The sequence below is a fragment of the Myotis lucifugus genome, unplaced genomic scaffold, assembly GCF_000147115.1.
Source record: "Myotis lucifugus unplaced genomic scaffold, Myoluc2.0 scaffold_4, whole genome shotgun sequence".
Taxonomy (NCBI): domain Eukaryota; kingdom Metazoa; phylum Chordata; class Mammalia; order Chiroptera; family Vespertilionidae; genus Myotis; species Myotis lucifugus.
The window spans coordinates 22,239,394-22,255,647 of NW_005871052.1; the positions used below are offsets into that span (position 1 = coordinate 22,239,394).

The window sequence follows — 16,254 nt, forward strand, 5'->3', positions numbered from 1 at the left end:
ACCCAGGCCTATATATGTGGAACAATTAGAAGGCCAGGCAAGGTATTGTGTAGTCAAGTGCTATATAGTTTGGCAAAGACTGTAAGTCACAAGGCCTATGACTGACAGGAAAGGTCTGGTGGGGGAGGCTGGACTTCATATGAGCCTTGAAGAATGGGGAAGATTTGTATGAATGGAGAGGGACAAATAGGGCATTTTCCATCAGGAGAACATGAGCAAAAGCCTTAGAGGTGGAAGCATGATCATGAGCATGGTGAGTTGACAAGATAGTAAGGAACCTAGACTGGCTGAAAGAATGCTGATGAGCAGTGGAAGATATAGTTGGAAGGGTAGGATGAAACTCAATGACAAAAACTCCAGAGTCAGATAAAGAGGGTTTAACCTAGTGATCCCCTAAAGGTCTTTGAGAAAGAAGGTGCCATGATAGTTGATGATATGGCTCTGGTGTATTTCATGTGGTACCTTATGTCATCATTATTCTTTTATAAGCTTTTCCCCGACTTTGTCTTTGGCTGCTACTCTGTTTCTATGTTAATTCAGAATGTTTGTTCTCATTTAGAAGAAACACTGGTTCATCAGATCTTAATGACAAGGAAGTTGGTCCTGGGACCCTGAAGAGCAGCCAGAGCAGTGGTATGACCCCAGTCACTCACAGGTCACCAGCCCCAAGCCCATGCAACATTACCCCAGTCATCAGTAGAGTAAGTACACAAATGTGAAGGGATATCAGTTTTCTGGGAGTTGACCTCACCACCATGACATTACTGGGTCTCAACTCTCTGTATCTCAGTGCATGTTGTTTACAATGATTAATGGTAGAAGCTTCTTTATCAGGACTGAACCTCTTGCATCCTTAGCTCCCAGCAGGAAGCCTGCAGTAGAAGGAAAGAGAAGGAACAGGTTTAGAGGTGGAATTTGTATGATGAGGGTTTAAATGGCTATATGGTTTAAACAACATATAAATAATTTTAGAAATCTTTGATTTTGATCCTCCATGCTACTTCTCAAGATGTTGAATGCACTAAAATTTTTCCAAACTGATTTAAATCAGGAAAAGTAGAATCTTGAAATTATTTTCTAGTTTTTACATCTGTTAAAATAAGGGGTCAATGCATAATGAAAGTTTAAATTGCATAATATATGTGTGTATAACATATGTGTGTATATGGAAGCTGCTCTTTTGAATGAATGAGCAACACTAGATTTTTTGGATTAAGCAGAAAACCATATATATACAAACTTTATATAAAAACTATAGTTTTTTTTAGACAGCCAATATTTAATGAGGGCCTGCTATATGCCAGTCCTGGTCACATAAATACTTGAAAGATCTGAACGAATTAGCCATGTAGGAGTCTGAGGTAAATAATTCCTCCAGGAAAGAACACCACTTATATTCAGCAGGTACATTACTGGATGGCTGTTCCAATTACTTATGGGCGACCTCCTTGAAAAATCAGTGGCTTTGCTCATCCAATATCTAAAATATGTTTAATGCCCCTGAAGGAACAACCAGTGCATAGATTCTGAGGTGTATGCATGAATGATATGTACAAGGAAGAGTAAGACAGCCTGTGTGGCTATTGCTGGTGAATGAAGGGAGGAGTATTAAGAAATGAGTTCAGAGAAGTAATAGGGACAGATGGAACCTTGCAGATCACAGTATGTACTTTGGCATTTACTCTGGATAATATAGGGATAATTAGATTGTTTGAGCAGAGGAGTGACATGATATGGCTTCTTTTATGCAGGATCTGGGAGCTGTGTTAAGAAGCAGCTGTAGGGGAATAAGAGTAGAAGCCAAAATGCCATGGCAGAGACTGGGCTTCAGGAAAGAAAGATAAAAGTGGAGGTTGTGAGTAATCAGATTCTACAGATTTTTTAGAAGGAATAGCCAAAAGGCATTCAGACAGATTTAATAATAATAGATATATTTAAACACTTGTAGTCTAAATTGTACTTGCTGATAATAGAGATGCCATATTTGAAATTTCTTAAATATTTATATTAAGATCAGCAAGCAGTACTATTCAATAGCCAGAAAAATTCATGGCTATTTGATAATTATATTCATTTCTTTGGTCACCTAACAAGGAATGATCCTCAAAGTATTTAGGAACTGGTATTGCAGGGAAACTGAACAGTCAGAGCAAATACTGGCACAAGTTTAGGGAAATATCTTGGGGGCTCTTATATGCCACACATTACCTGCATTATGGGAAAAACTAGGGTTATGGAGGAGGGAAAGCACAGGGAAGGGAATAGACTGGGAGGGGTGCTACTTATAACTGATACAGAAGTCTTAAAAAAATTTAATAGCTGGGTAGCAGAAGACTATCAGTTTAATGATCAGTAAGCTAGTCAAGTTTGTTCTCAAAACAAGGATTATCTTCCTAAGTACCATTTTTGAGGGGAAAATGTCACCCTTGTCATGTGCTAATACCCTAAAAATTGACAGCCTCTATATGAATTTTTTTTATTAAACAACATTTAGATTTCCCCAACATAAATTCCCTAGAACTGAGTTGAGTATATGTACATATATTTAGGCAATAGCCTGTGTTGATCTAACTTTTGCATTCTAGCTGATCTAGCTAGTCTTTTATATGAGACACAAAAAGAAATATTTTCTGTTGAATAAACGTAAGACAGAACAGTACTTTAAGAAGCACACTTCTCTTTCATGATGAACGGAAGAAGTATACAGAATGAGATGATAATCAATATAACTTCTCCCAAATTAGTCCCATTTCTCCGCATCTCTTTGTTTTAATATTCTTTTCTTCTTTAGCATGTGAGAAGTAAGTTTTTAAAATGAAAAACTCTTAGAACATCAAAGTCTCTAACCTGACCTCTGCTATAATGTAACTTGTCAACTTTAGGTTTCACAGTCTGAATCTCCAGGGTATGTATTGCATGTTAATGACTGTACAATGTTAATTGGAAAATTAGTGTTCAATAGTAATTATCCTCCCAGAGTGCCAATTGGAAAATTTCCTGTCAACATAGTTGCCTCTAAGGAAGTTGGTCTTACTTTGTTGGGGGACTCAATGTATGAACAATATTTTGAGGAGTTGGTGAAAACTGACCTAAACAAATTTATCTGTTTGACCGCTGTGACAGTCTTATGATAAATCTAGGTGGTATACAGCAAGTAATTAGGAGCTATATCCTTCCTACTATAGGGACTATGTATTAGAAAATAATCAAAGACCAAAAACAGTCTATATTGAAGCTGCAGTGATTAGCATGCTAAGCAAATGAGAGCCACATCTCTCTGGAGTGAGTTCATCAAAATGTCCCTCAGTGTCTAAGCTATGGGCAACAAGGAGGAAATTCCTTCCTGTAGAATTTTTAAAAGCATTTTTATTGTTATGGAAAAATGAATTTAAAAGTTTCTTTTATATTTGATCATTATCACATTGGGGTATCATTTCCATGGACATTTAAACTCTACTCAGTTACTAAAAAGTTCAAAATTAGTTTTTTAATGCTCAAGCAATGTTGGATTGATGTAACAGCCAAGCCCCTATGGGCCCAGGGAAATTTGGGACAGAGTTTTCTTTTATTATATGTTACAATGAAAGCAAGTCTCAGACTGAATTCTGCAATTTACACAAGCATTTATTAGCAAGACAGTACCCAAAAATCACCGATTCCTCTAAATTAGGGAAGTACCCATTCTTTATCCTTTTATGAACTTTGATAAGCCCCTTGCATGAAAGTTCCATTTCAATAACAATGTAACCAACCAGGTTCTGATCATCTAGCCTGCTAAATGGAAAAGGTGGCATGGTCTTCTGTTAATTGGATGTGGAGTAGGTAAGGGGTGGTTGAGGAGAAAGGATGTTGAAAGGGGGACAAGCTTAGGGCCATAGTTTTAAGCCTACTCTGAGGGTATGAAGATTGCCAGATTCTTATACATAATTTATGTAAGTTGGAAGTACCTGTATCATTTACTAACCATATAGTAGAATGCTCCCAGATCTTGTAAATGAAAAATTATTTCCAAAGCCTTCATTAGCATTAATTAGAGAGCAATTATTAATAAGTTTTAGAGTTATATGGACTCCTGATGAGGGTTCTCCAAATATCAACTATCTCCTAAAGAATACATACTTAAATGTGGCTTTACTGAAGTGTATTTCTGTGGAAGGATTTTAAAGTAAATTATTGTCAGTATAATGTTTTTTCTGTTAATGTTTACTTTGTGAGAAGGAACATGGTTTTGAAAATTCTTTGGATTTGGCTGCCATTGAAGGCACCTCAGAGGACTTCACAAAGAATCATTGCACAAACACTTCTGGCACACCTTCCATAGCAGTGTCCAGGGCCTCCCTCTCCTCAGGTGGGTATTTACAATATGACTGCTCTGTTGTACAAAATGACTAAATCAGGTGTAGCTTACTCTCTTGTGGGCATTAAATGGATGTTTCATGCCTTAGAAAAAAATTGTCTATTCTTTTGGACCCATGGTGGTAGGGCCACTCCATAAGAACTACTTATAGGTGGTCCCAGGTGATGTTTTGAGCCTCTTACATTTATGCAAAATCTATTTCCTAAGTATACACTTGCCAGGCATCACTGCCAAGTTTCAGAGCTATCCTATATAATAAAAGGCTACTAGAAATATGCAAATCGGCCGAACGACAGAGAACTGGTTGCTATGACGCGCACTGACCACCTGGGGACAGACACTCAACACAGGAGTTGCCCCCAGGTGGTCAGTGTGTTCCCTCAGGGGAGTGCCACTCAGCGAGAAGTTGAGCTCATGGCTGATGAGCACAGTAGTGGTGGCAGAAGCCTCTCCTGCCTCCATGGCAGCACTAAGGATGTCCAACTGCCGGCTTAGGCCCTGCGGGGAGTGGGCCTAAGCCATCAATCAGACATACTCCAAGGCAGCGGTTCTCAACCTGTGGGTCACGACCCCTTTGGGGGTCGAATGACCCTTTCACAGGGGTCACCTAAGACCATCGGAAAACACATATATAATTACATATTGTTTTTGTGATTAATCACTATGCTTTAATTATGTTCAATTTGTAACAATGAAATTGGGGGTCACCACAACATGAGGAACTGTATTAAAGGGTCGCAGCATTAGGAAGGTTGAGAACCACTGCTCCAAGGGCTCCTGGACTGCGAGAAGGCACAGGCTGGGCTGAGGGAGCCCCCCTCCCCCCCCTCCATGAGTGCACAAATTTCATGTACCGGGCCTCTAGTACCAAATATAATTGGCTGATTTGATATGAAAGGCAGGGACACTTGCCCAGAGTTCAAGGATATTAACTTTAAAAAAAATCTTTATTGTTGAAATTACTACATATGTCCCCCTTTTCCCCTATTGACCCTTTCTAGCTTGTACCCACCTTCTGTCCCCATGGAACAGACTATCCAATCTCAGAGGGAAGGCAGGGGTGCATGGGTGGGAAGAGTTTAACCCATGGGCATAGACAATAGTGTGATTAAATCAACTTTTTAAAAATTAACAGATTTATTAAAATATAATTTACATACCATAAAATTTATCTGAGTTTTGTCAATTTGCATTAATTTTGATTGCCAGTAGGTATGGATTAATTCTACTATCTTACTTTATATATTCCATTCACCTCGCTTTTGTTCTAGGTTTTATTCTTTCTCTACTGCCTTCTTCTAGATCAGTGGTTCTCAACCTTCCTAATGCCGCAACACTTTAATACAGTTCCTCATGTTGTGGTGACCCGCAATTTCATTGTTACAAATTGAACATAATTAAAGCATAGTGATTAATCACAAAGACAATATGTAATTATATATGTGTTTTCCAATGGTCTTAGGTGACCCCTGTGAAAGGGTCGTTCCACCCCCAAAGGGGTCGCGACCCACAGGTTGAGTATTTACAATATGACTGCTCTGTTGTACAAAATGACTAAATCAGGTGTAGCTTACTCTCTTGTGGGCATTAAATGCTGTTCTATATTGATGTCTCCCCACCCCTTCCATTTTTTCCCTTCCTTCTAGTTTAGTATATACACCATTTCTCTTTTAATGATTATCTTAGAGTTTTTAATATGCATGTTTAACTTAAATTCTAATTTCTAACATAAATGTTAATTCTTCTTGATTTGGTGGTCAGCAATGCCCTATATCTAGAAAAAATTAACCATTTTGTGGTTTAAATAAAGAATTATTTGCAAGCAGTATTAAGGTATTAATAACCCCTTTCATTTATATGGTACATTCAAATATATAATTTCACTTCATTATCACAATAACCCAGTGTAGCAGATATTATGTTGTAATTTTATTACCTATGAATAAAGAAACTCTTCAGAGAAATTGGTCATAATTATGAAGTTTATGTCCCATATATAGAATTAAAATCATGACAAAATTCTCAACATGAAAATGTTACTTGTTACTTAATGATGATATTTGCATAAAGCCTAAATCTGGATTCTGTATGCTGAATCAGAGTCTCTCCTAGACAGGTAGCTCCCAAAAGGTTTTCTAAATGAGTGTGGTTATTGTTGCATTTTGCTTAGGATTAGAAAATCAGTTCACCTATTAAATGAAAACTTTTAAACTAGGCTAGAAGTGAACTTCCTAGACCAGTGGTTGGCAAACTCATTAGTCAACAGAGCCAAATATCAACAGTACAAGGATTGAAATTTCTTTTGAGAGCCAAATTTTTTAAACTTAAACTATATAGGTAGGTACATTCAACTTTAAATTCACGGTTTTCGTCTTCCGTTTTTCTTTGCTTCTTCTTTGTAGCCATCTCAAACAGGGCACCTAAAAAAATGTTTCATTTTATAATAATAAAGCCACCAACACAAAAGAATTACAATTCTTAAATTGATGACAAAAATACCTGTAGGATTTGCAGCTGGTTGGAAAAATACAGGTAACTTTATGCTTCGAGTAGGTACTTTTGTCACCCACGCACGATTTGCAGACACGACTAGCACTAACCACTGCACAATGAGACTGCTGACTGACTGGCTCACTCAGCTCGTGCATGAATCGCGCTGCATATCCCTTGGCCCGCTTGCACCGCATCTCCTGTCGCCCGACCAACCGACACCCCCCACTTCTTCTAACGCCACTTCTTCAAAATAGACTCGCCCAGGCCGAAAAACGACTTCTGCGCATGGGCCACGAAGTTTCAATAGCACTGTATGTGCACGCCCGCATATGGTATTTTGTGGAAGAGCCACACTCAAGGGGCCAAAGAGCCACATGTGGCTCACAAGCCGCAGTTTGCCAACCACTGTCCTAGACTGTATTTCCACTACTGAACACTTCCTGTTTATTGAATATATACTCTGTGTCAGGTGCTATGCTAAATACTTCTACTTTATATCACTTACCATTTCAAACTTATTTATTTGATTGCTCTCTTAAATCTTTCTTATTTATAAGCAATGATATCTACATCAGCAGGGCTTTGACATAGAACTATTCTGTGGAAATAAACTGTGTCTTGATAATTTTTCCACAGCATTACTGACTACTGTATAGTTCTTTAACTTATATTTTCAAAAGAAAGATATTCTTCTGATTATAAAATGTTCTGGTACCTAAAGAAAATAGAATTTTCTCCCATTTACCTGTAGCCACTCCCTTTTATTTGATTTATAAATTTTAAAATCAAGAAAGGTTAATGTTTTATTTTTTCTTAGCTTAAGGGTCCATTCTGAGAGAGTTTTTCAAAATCTATGAGCAAAACAGAAGACTTAAACACCTTAAAATTAGCATTTTGTAATAGAGCATTTAGTTTCCTATGATCAAAGGAGAAATGAATACATCAGTGTTGGTAATTCAGTTCAAGGGAATTTCAAAATGTTATTAAAATGAAAGTATGTTAGCATAAACAGCAGAAAGTTACTAAGTCTGACACTTGCTTTCATAATACTATGTCCCATGCCTACAAAGAATTGGAATAAAGATGAAAGATTTACAATGAAAAGTGAAAACTTCTAGAAAATAAGGTGATTCATATTTTTCCTTTTCTCTTCCTTCCCCCAGACCAGAGTCAATCTGAGTTAGACTTGAGTGGGTCATTTAAAGAAGACTTAAAGGATACTGTAAATTTAAGAAGCAAGTATGTCCCTGGGGCTTTAGACAAAGATTTGGTAAGTTGGATACAGAAAAGAGTCCAATGATCATGGGGAAAAAGCATGATATTGTTCAAAACTTGTCCACTTTTACATGAGGATGAGTTGAGGGTAAAGTGAGGATATACAATAATCTCTTTCTATTAGTCTTCACAACCAGCATACAAAAATAAATAAGGAATGATTTAGTAAAGGTAAGAGGTAATCAGAGGTAATCAAATTAATCTGGAAAGATTATCCTTAAGAAACACCTGTTGGGAATTTCAATTCCTACCTAAAAGCACATTACTTAATCTAAACCTGGGAAATGGGAAATATCAACATTTTCTAAATGAAATATTACTGGATTTAATCTGACTATGTATTTTATATGAACATTTCTACATCTCAAGTTACTCTCAATAAACTATTTTCTTGATTAAGACTAAATTATTGGAAAATTAATTTATAAAATGAGAAAGTTGAATTAGATTATTGGTAAGGTTACTTCCATTTCTAATGTTGTGATATTCTGAGTTCTATAATTGCTATAATGCAATTTGAACTCCATGGAAGAAAGATATAACACAAGTATTAAATGACAATAATATAATTTTTCCAAAGCAAGGCAGGAAAGTTACAGTTCTAAAACTCAATGTTATTTACTATCTATACTAATTAAAGGGTAATATGCTAATTAGACCGGGAGACCTTCCTGGAGACTGGCCAGGGAGGGCAGTTGGGGGCCATTAGGCTGGCCAGATAGGGAAGTTTGGGGCCATGAGGCCAGCCAGGGAGGGCTGTTGCGGGCCATGAAGCCGGCCAGGGAGGGCTGTTGAGGGCCATGAGGCCAACAGGGGAGGGCAGTTGGGGGCAAGAAAGCCAGCAGGGGGGGAAGTTGGGGGGTGAGCAGGCCAGCAGGCAGAGTCATTAGGGGGGATCAGGCAGGTAGGCAGGCGAGTGATTGGGACCCAGTGGTCCCGGATTGTGAGAGGGATTGGGCATAAACTGGCAGTCAGACATCCCTCGAGGGGTTCCAGATTGGAGAGGGTGCTGGCCTGGCTGAGGGACACACCCCCTCGTGCACGAATATTGTGCACTGGGCCACTAGTTGTATAAATAATAGGTATCTTAAAATCCACCACCAAAAAAAAGGAAGCAAATAATGAGATCAAATGGTTTCAAAGTTTACTTGTACTCAACCTTTACAGAACAGTTAATTCCAATATTATAAAAATGTTTTTGATCTTAAAAACTCTAAAAAATCTTCAAATTCACAGTTTTAAACTATTATAAACTTCACTCTCAAATTTGATTTAAAAACAATTTAAAAACTACAAGTAAAAGCTAGCAGTGAATGAAAAATATAGCAATAAGGATAACTAAGTTTTATTCTAAGAATGAATGGAAGAATTAATCTATGTAAAAATATGTATTACATAGCTAATATTTCAATATATTAAAGGAGAAAATACAAAACTATTTTTGCTAGATGCTGAAAACTATTGACAAAATTTAACAGTCATACCTAATAAAAATACAAATTTAAAACTAATATAAACCATTGAAATATGATTTTAGCCCTGGCTGGTGGCTCAGTTGGATGGAGTGTCACCTGGAGCACCCATCTTGACAGTACACACACACACACACACACACACACACACACACAAATGCATACATGCACAGATCAAACACTTTTTAATTAAAAAATAATTTAATTGCCCAAAGTAAATCACCTTAGATATCACCCAGGTCTGTGTGATTCTAAATTCCATTCTCTTTCCATAAAGCTTCCACTAGGAAGGAGGCCCCACTCCTCTGATGATATAATTCAGGTTGAATGGATAGCAAAAGAGGAAAACCTAGAATAGGGCGATTTCTAGATATTTGTATATGATTTTTCAGGTATTTTAAAAAGAAAGTGATTTGGGGAGTGAAATGACTTTCTAGGAAAACAGTAAACCAAACCACTGATATTTGCCCCCTTCCTTAGGACTCCTCGGAAGAAACTGAAGAAAGTATTGATGATGTAGTGTCCTCCAGGTTTTCTGCAAACACCCACAGCCTAGCAAGTGGCCTGTCAAGAGTAAGCAGTTCTCTAATGCACTGGAAGTTTATTCTTTCTCTTATTGATTTTCTGTTCACTTCCAAAGGGCATATGGATGTTCTTGGGACAATGTCTGTTAGTGAGTTAAGTCATTATAGTCTTCCACTTGTCCTTAGCCCACAGAGTACTTTTTGGTCTAATTTTGTGTAGACTTTTCCTAAGGCTTCTCATTGCTTCCCTCTTCTTCCTTGGTCCTCACATAGGCTTTAAGACCTCTTCAGTCCTTAGTTCAGCTCAAGCCTATAAATTATCTCAATTCTCTGCTGATACATTTCCCTGCCACCATTCTCTCAACTCCCTAATTGTTCTCCACACTGCTGGCAGACACTCTCCTAAAACACATACCAAGCCAGGTTTCTCTCCTATTCAAACAGTGTCCATAGTTTCCCACTGCCAACAGAATAAAGACCCTTCTTACTTTAGTGTTCAGGCTTTCTTTAAGAGGTAGCCTTTAGGAACACCTGCTACCTTTTACCCATCTATATGTCTGTAACTTTTTTCTTTGCTTCTCTAATTTCTATCTGTTATTTTAATACCTTTTTTTCCTTTTGACCTTTGTGTGACATCCTTAAAGAATTCTCAAGCTGGCTCTGACAAGAAATGGACCTACCTAAATGTGCCTGATATTGACTCAGACACTGTGAGTTTTCAATCTTTCCTTTTCCTTCTTTCCAACCATACTTCACAAATTTTATGGTACAGGTAATCTGGTTAGGTGGGCAATTTTCCAGCATATAGCTTTTTCTGATTTGTATTCAATTAACCAGAGGTTCTCTTTTAAAAGGTAAATAAAATGATCAAAATCCAAGTATTCCCTCCCAAAAAACACTCATTAAACATTAGAATATGAGGACTAGTCAAAAGATATATGGTCCAAAATTATTTACCATTGACGAGATACCTTTAGAATAAATACCTCTATTTTATTTTTTTAAATTCTTACCCAATGATATTTTTTCATTGCTTTTAGATAGAGTAGAAGGGAGGGAGGGACGGACGGAGGGAGCAAGAGCGAGAGTGAGAGCAAGAGAAAGCTCTATTTTAAATCACAGCATTGGCTTGGTTAAGAGCATAAAGTTTGGTTAGTAGTAAAATTTCCTTAACTGCCTAAATTTCTCCCAAGCTTAAGCATTTGTGAGTTCTTAAATTTTCTTCCATCTATAGGGCCCCTTGCTTACAGAGGAACTTCTTTGAATAGTGGCTACAGAACGATGTGGTGAGCCACGAATTAGTGATACAAGGAAATAGTGTGAGGTATGTTAGGGAAGTCCTCAGACTAAAAATCTGCAGAGCTTGTTGTATGTCTTGGCGCTGCCAACAATTTCTGTGAGCCAGAATTTTCTCATATATAACATGAGGAGGTTGGGGTTTATTCTTGAAGGCCTTGAAACTCAAATGATAGTTCATGGACCAGCAACATTGCATTACCTAAAACAGATATTCTAAAACTTTGTCAGTTCAGGGAGCCTGCAGTATCTCAGTGATACTTTCATGGTGCTCCTGGACCAAAAGTAATACCTGAATAGCCAATTTATTAATTATTTAGGTAAAAAATAAATAAAACAATAAGCACTGGTATCCTAACAATTTAGCCAATTGAAAAAATAATATACATAAACTGAGAGAAAAATAATATTTTATTCCATTATTAAATAGCCCTTAATATTTACTAATAGGATATGTGTGTCTGTTGGCACTACATGAATTGTTAAATCTTGGAATCTGATTGGACGGCACCACTTTAATTTCATTTTTGTTTTTTTCAATTCTCACCAGAGGATATTTTTCCATTGGTTTTTAAAGAGAGTGGAAGAGAGAGGGAAAGACAGAGAGAAATATTGATGTGAGAGAAACACATTGATTGGTTGCTTCCTGCATGACCCCTGACAATGGCCCCGGCCAGGGAGAAGCCTGCAACCGAGGTATGTGCCCTTGATTGGAATTGAACCCTGGACCCTTTGGTCCGCAGGCCAATGCTCTATCCACTGAGCCAAACCGGCTAGGGCTAATTTCTTGTTCTACATTGATTTTTATGCAATACTTGTGTTTTGTGACAGCAACTGCCAAAAACTCAATTTCTCACAGATAGGACTTTATAAAGAATAAAATGTAATTTAATGTTGATACTGCAAACTACTGTTATGGTGTCTGATAGATGACACTATGTTTCCCTTGTAAATTTAAAATACTTGTGTGCCCCTGTGAGTTTGCTGAGGTGCTGTGGAATTCCTCGACAAACAGTTTGGAAATTGTGGACCTAGTAGAAAAGCAAAATCTCAGACCCAACCTAAGATAGAATAGATCTGAATACTTGTTTTAATAGATCCTCAGGTGATTTATATGCAATTATAGTTTGAAAAGCACTGATAAAAGCCACCTACTACCATGACAATTCTATTTCTTTATTTTATGAATAGGAAAGACAAATTAGGTCACTCACTGGCTCTCTTTAAGTTATAATTTCCAAGTATAGTCCTCCCTCGGTATCCACCTGATGTGTAACCTGTGGATATGGCAGGCTGCCTCTAATTATGGCATCCTTGGTTTGCTCTTGCCCTTGAATTAAGCCTAGAAGAGATACTAGCCATATGACCCACATCCTGTTCTTTGAATCGTCTTTACTCTTCGTGATTGGAGGAATGTAATGACTTTATATATGTACAGGGTGTAGCTAAAGAAAGTTTACAGTTGTTGTATGGATATTAATACAATAATGAATAAATAATAATACAGGAATAAACTGTTTCCCATACTCATGACTGTAAACCCACTTTTCCCTCACCCTGTGTGTGTGTATATATATATATATATATTAGTAAATATTAAGGGATATATATATGAAAAAGTCAAAAGTGGAACCTCTCTGCATTTACCATAGTCCTTACTTCCCAGTGGTTCACAAACAAGACTTTTGAGACTGTTAAGTCACTCATGAAAGCCTTTCAGGTGGTCTTTTGTGCTAGTCATGCTGCTAAGATAGAGTTTTTGCTTATGGCACTAAAGGATAATTTTGTTACATTTGATTGAAAATATGTCTCTCGTAATTAGTGACTCATCAGGAACTTAATTCATTCTGGGAGATTTGGACTTTTTAAAACAATTTATGTATTGGTTGGTGTGTTACCGTAGTGTTCTATTTTGTGGGTTGATATTTTACAGAGGTTTAGGAAGCCAGGGTCCTACATTACTTAGGTGGCCACACAGCTGCTGAGGGGTGCCTTGTTAATACTGCAGTTATGACTTTCCAGAGGCTAATGAGATGCTCTCTGGAGGTATACCAGGGAGAATTTTGTAGCTCTTACTAACAAATAGATGAGCTTTTGTTTGTCCTGGTGAATGCATTCTAGATCTTGAAGTATATTGACCTTGAGCCTCCCAATGAGAAATGAGAAAGCTACAGGGATTTGGAGAGGAGATGGGATTGGAAATGCCTCAATGACTCCATATTCATTAGAAAAGTGAATAAACAAAGGCTATTCACTAATGCAAAAGAGCAATGCTTCTCCTCTCAGCAAGTTTCCTGCCTTCATTACTAATGGTCCTAGATCTTATTGTCCTTTCTCAGGTTTGGATTTTATGCAATGAGAAAATTAAGCGAATAAGTGATTTTTGCTTTCTTCCATCTCCATAGATTTCCCTACTGATTATAAAGAACAGGAATTATAATTGAATGAAAGGGGTGGTTTTTGTGAAGAGATCATTAGTATAACACTAGAGGCCCAGTGCATGAATTCATGCATGGATGGGGTCCGGCCAGCTGGCCTGGCCCCAATAGGGGCGGATCGGGACTGTGTCTGCCGGGACGAAGAGGCAGCGGAGGTTAACCAGCCAGCCCGCCCCGATTGGGGCACGATTAGGGCTGGGCCGGCTGGGGGGAGGGGCGGTGAGTGATTGGCCAGTAGGACCTGCCCCCGATTGGGGTGGGGGGCCTGATTGGGGGCAGGGTCAGCCATGGGGAGGGTCTGTGGACTGTGAGCTAGCTGCCCCCCTTGAATAGGGTGGGGGGGTTGATCGAGGGTCAACAGCCAGAGGAGGGATCATGGGAGGTTGGCCAGCCAGCCCCACCCCTGTTTGGTGTGGTGAGGGCCGATCAGGAATGGAGCTGGCTGGGGAGAGGGGCCGCAGGACCATTGGGGTGGTGGGGGCTGATCAGGGGTGGGGCCAGCTGTGGGAGGGGCTGTGGGTGGTTGGATGGCTGGCCCTGCCCCAGAATGGGTTGGGGGGCTGATTGAGGGTGGAACTGGCTGGGGGGAGGAGCTGTGGGCCAATCGGGGTGGTGGGACCCATCAGGGGTGGGGCCAGCCAGGGGGAAGGGCCACGAGGGGGGGTGTTGACCGGTCACCCTGCCCTCGATCTGGGTGGGAGTGGCCAATCATGGGTGGGGCCGGCTTGGGGGAGGGGCCTCAGAAGGTTGGTTGGCCAGCCCCACCCCCTGATTGAGCCAGTTCGCTGGCCGCAGTAGGCATCATTGCGACTGGTTGTTCCAGTCATTACGGCATTCCGGTTGCTGGCTTTTTATATATATAGATAGGACTCCTCTTTCTATCTTGTTTATTCTAGGCCAGCCTTAATAGCATGCTGAGTGTTTACAGTGAAACAGGAGACTATGGCAATGTGAAGGTCAGTGGTGAAATCCTTCTCCACATCAGCTACTGCTACAAAACTGGCGGGCTCCATATTTTTGTCAAGAATTGCAAAAATCTGGCCATAGGAGATGAAAAGAAACAGAGGACAGATGCGTAAGCACATAACATATTCTGCTGTTTATTTCAATTGCTGCATTTTTTTGTCAGTATATGTGTTTCTTTTATAGAAGACTAGAGGCCTGGTGCACGAAATGCATGCATGGGAGAGGGTCCCTCAGCCCAGCATGCACCCTCTAGCAATCCGGGACACCTCAGGCGATGTCCGACTGTGGGTTTAGGTCCAATTCCACAGGGATCCCTGTGGGATCAGGCCTAAACTGGCAGTCAGACCTCCCACTGGCTCTTAAAGTCTTGCCTGCCTGCCTGATCACCCCTAACCACCTCTGCCTTGGCCCCTGCCATGGCGGCTTCATCCAGAAGGACATCGGAATGACATCAGAAGGTTGTTCAGCTGTCGGGTCTAATTAGCATATTACGCTTTTATTATTATGGATTCTTTTTTAAGCTTATTTATCTTTTTTAAATTAAATTTTTTGGGTGACATTGGTCAACATGAATATATAGGTTTAAGATGTGATTTTCTATGTTATAAGATATGTATATTGCACCATGTGCCCATCACCCAAAGTCAAATCTTCTCCTGTCACCTTATATTAGGATCCTCTTCTCCCCCATACCATTCCCCCTGGCAACCACCACACTGCTGTTTGTGTTCACGACTTTCAGTTTTATATCCCATATATGAGTGAAATCATGTAGTTCTTAGCTTTTTCTGACTGACTTATTTTACTTAGCATAATGTTCTTAAGGTCCATCCATGTTGTTGCAAATTTACAAATGGCACTATTTCATCCTTTCTTATGGCTGAGTAGTATTCCATTGTGCATATGCACCACATATTCTTTATCCAGTCCTCTATTGCAAAACACTTTGGTTGTTTCCATCTCTTGGCCACTGTAAATAAAGCCGCAATGAACATAGGGGTACATATATCTTTTTGAATACATGATTTCCAGGTTGTAGGGAATGTAACCAGAAGAGGGATTGCTGGCATGTATAGTAACTATATTCTTAATTTTTTGAGGAATTGCCAGACTGCTTTCCATAGTGGTTGTCTGCATTCCCAACAGCAGTGAATGAGGATTTTCTTTTTTCCACAACTTCTCCAATACTTGTTATTGCTTGTCTTGTTGATAAAGGCTACTCTAAAAGGTGTAAGGTGGTGTCTTATTGTAGTTATTATTTGCATTTCCCTAATTGCCAGTGAGGTTGAACATCTTTTCATATAACTATTGGCTGTTCATATGTCTTCTTGGGATAGCTTATATTTTTAGGGTGGTCTGCCCACTTTTTTTTTTATTGGCGTATTTGGTTGGTGTTGAGTTTATGAGTTCGTTAAAGATTTTGGAAAATTAAA

General features: G+C 39.0%; 1 protein-coding gene across 2 annotated transcripts in view; it reads left to right on the forward strand.

Moving 5' to 3' along the window:
* SYTL5 (synaptotagmin like 5) overlaps positions 1-16,254 on the forward strand; it is a 238,301-nt gene that overhangs the window by 110,176 nt on the left and 111,871 nt on the right. The window contains exons 6-11 of one of the 2 annotated variants that reach the window (XM_023763930.1): positions 560-701; positions 4,219-4,348; positions 8,014-8,120; positions 10,078-10,170; positions 10,766-10,831; positions 14,752-14,930. In XM_023763930.1, the coding sequence (XP_023619698.1) occupies positions 560-701; positions 4,219-4,348; positions 8,014-8,120; positions 10,078-10,170; positions 10,766-10,831; positions 14,752-14,930 (717 nt within the window). The remainder of the gene's footprint in view (positions 1-559; positions 702-4,218; positions 4,349-8,013; positions 8,121-10,077; positions 10,171-10,765; positions 10,832-14,751; positions 14,931-16,254) is intronic. The other variant, XM_023763935.1, reaches the window with a different exon arrangement.